This window comes from Phalaenopsis equestris, unplaced genomic scaffold, assembly GCF_001263595.1.
Source record: "Phalaenopsis equestris unplaced genomic scaffold, ASM126359v1 Scaffold000107, whole genome shotgun sequence".
In the NCBI taxonomy this organism is placed as follows: Eukaryota; Viridiplantae; Streptophyta; class Magnoliopsida; order Asparagales; family Orchidaceae; genus Phalaenopsis; species Phalaenopsis equestris.
In genome coordinates this window covers 5,185,513-5,187,994 of record NW_018164549.1, presented here as the reverse complement: position 1 = coordinate 5,187,994, position 2,482 = coordinate 5,185,513, and the positions used below count along the sequence as shown (strand labels likewise).

General features: G+C 38.2%; 1 protein-coding gene across 1 annotated transcript; it reads right to left on the bottom strand.

Moving 5' to 3' along the window:
- Positions 1-250: 250 nt before the first annotated feature.
- LOC110020761 (myb-related protein Zm1-like) lies at positions 251-1,430 on the bottom strand. The gene is made up of 3 exons (XM_020718975.1): positions 1,243-1,430; positions 1,037-1,166; positions 251-948 (listed from the first exon to the last, which is right to left on the bottom strand). The coding sequence occupies exons 1-3, from the start codon at positions 1,379-1,381 to the stop codon at positions 351-353; spliced, it is 867 nt and encodes a 288-aa protein (XP_020574634.1). The 5' UTR covers positions 1,382-1,430; the 3' UTR covers positions 251-350.
- Positions 1,431-2,482: the final 1,052 nt, after the last annotated feature.

Here is a 2,482-nt window from a genome sequence, read left to right as displayed (position 1 = left end):
ATAGGTACAAAAACACAATCATGCCCCGCTTGTATTCACCTTAATGATACAAACTAATCTTACATAATTTATATATTGTTGATTTTTTAAGGGGCATTTACATATATACCTTCGGGATACAAACTAATTCTTATATGTTTAATTTTTATAAAGTGAAATATATCTTTTCATGAAGGTTATAAGACGGCATATATGTAAAAATTAACATTTAGGTATTAAATATGTAAGCACATAGGAATTAGAAGGTATGTATCCAAATAGCCCTTTTTAACATCGTTTACATAACTGTCCCATTATATAATTTAGGAAGAAAACTCTTTCGTCTCTACAAACTTACACATTCCACTCATTCACCGAACTCTGCTACTTAACTTATCCAAAGACCAGGTATCAATACAATCAAAGTCAACCAGCTCTGGAATGGAGGGTGAGGAGGAGGAGGAGGAAGGAGAGGAGTTCCTTTTATGAAAGTAACCCCTCATCAAATCTCCATCCTCCATACTAACCAACTCCATCCTCCTCTCATCTTCAGCTTCATTAAACAGCTCCAACTCCTCCTCCAAGTATGCAAGCCAGTTCTTGCCCTCATCGACCAAACCGCGGCCGCCGGCCATCCCGGCCTCTTCGCCCACACTGCCGACATTGGCGGCATCACTCCAAAGCTCCGGTTCAATCGGAATATCAATGAGAATGTCATCATCGTCGACCGGCGGTGCCGCTAAAGGAGACAAATTTGGAGACAAAACAGAGTCCAGAATGTCCCACATGTCATGTTGGGGCTCCGTGGGGATCACGATTTTGTTGGCAGCCTCAGGCTGCGCTGCAATGATTTCAGGTGATTGTGTTGGGTAATTTTCATGCTTTACACGCTTCTTCAGATGCGTGTTCCACACATTCTTGATCTCGTTATCCGTCCTCCCGGGCAGACATGAGGCTATCTTTGACCATCTATTAGTACACAAAAAAATCAAGTTTTTAACTTGAAGCACAATGTTAATAATTATAAACCAGCCAAATTATCATTTTAATGAATTACTTGTTGCCGAGCAATCCATGGAGATTGATGATGGTGTCTTCTTCCTCCTTGGTGAAGTTACCTCGCTTGATGTCGGGGCGGAGATAGTTGATCCATCGAAGGCGGCAGCTTTTTCCGCACCGCAACAAGCCTGAAAAATGATTCTCTGTTCCATTGGTGAAAAGGAAAGAAGAAATTTTAAAGAGGGAGAAGGATTGGAGGAAGACCGGCTTGTTTGGGGAGAGCTCGCCAGTTGCCATGGCCGTGCTTGCGGATATAGGAGATGAGGCGAATATCTTCTTGTGGAGTCCATGAGCCCTTGTGGAGTCCAATTTTCTGGCAACACGGAGCTCTGCCTCGTCCCATTGCCCTGGCAGATCTCTCTTGATTTCTTTTGATCCAAGTTTTGAAGCTAACTGACACTAAGATATGTTAATATATATGTAGGTATATATATATATATATATATAGTTGCTTGACGAAGCAGAAAGTTTTGAAGATGGAAGAAAAATGAGGGGAGGTTTGATGGGGGAGATTATGGAAGGAGAAGTCTCACCAAAGAGTCAAGATTTCTATGCTTAATATTCTCTCCCTACCAAACCATTTAGTAGAGAACGCAAACAATAAAAGAAAGATGGAAAGAGATATGATTGAAAGACAGCTGCATAGTCATTCTGCCCCTTACATCATATTTGAGAATTCTTAGTTTCTATATATATATATATATATTTCTTAAAAGATGGCTGACTGGCGCCAACCACCCCGGCTTATAACCCATCAGATCTGGGTTGGACCCGTGTGCCTAACCACTTGAGTACCACCGCCATATAGTGACCAGCCTCTCAAATTTGTGCTCACCTTTTAATTGAAAGTCCTTGATGAGGTGATGAGATAAGGATTTCTTGTAAGAATTTAGCCAAGGAGTCTATAAGCGATATGTATGATTTGCTTTATTTCTCAGTGACAAAAGCCTTCTGATTTTGTTTTAAATTGAAAAGTAAGAGAGTGAGAAATTCTAATAATTTTATACTTAATTATGATTCCTTAATCATTTGATATGCAGTTTATTCCTTTTACCTTTTTTTCCTTAAAATCGGCCAATTATTCAAGAGCAGTTTTTGGTAGGTACGTAGGAAAAATACAAAATAAAATTCAAATGCTACAAAATACATGTAAGCTCCCAAGTTGGATAAATACTATGGTGACGTTAATTTGAAGTTGGTTGATGAGTCCAAGTGTCTTTCATTTACTAGTTTATACGTTTCAATAATTTTCTTAGTTTATAAATAATTCTTTTTATATTGTGCACATCTTTTTTGTATGTAGCTTATGAGTCTTACTATCCTTTTTTTCTGGTTGAAAGCAAATTAAAGAATTCTGAAGAGCTGAGTTTAAGCATTTTGGGAAGAAAAAATCCTGATTATTATTTTCTTAATATGGCTGACATTATATCTAATAATATTTTTA

Excerpts from the sequence above, each read along its gene's own strand:
- LOC110020761 (XM_020718975.1), bottom strand. The coding sequence starts at position 1,381 with ATGGGACGAGGCAGAGCTCCGTGTTGCCAGAAAATTGGACTCCACAAG. Across the intron at positions 1,167-1,242 it reads AGCTCTCCCCAAACAAGCCG|GCTTGTTGCGGTGCGGAAAA; the intron begins GTCTTCCTCCAA and ends ATCATTTTTCAG. Across the intron at positions 949-1,036 it reads CATGGATTGCTCGGCAACAA|ATGGTCAAAGATAGCCTCAT; the intron begins GTAATTCATTAA and ends GTGTACTAATAG.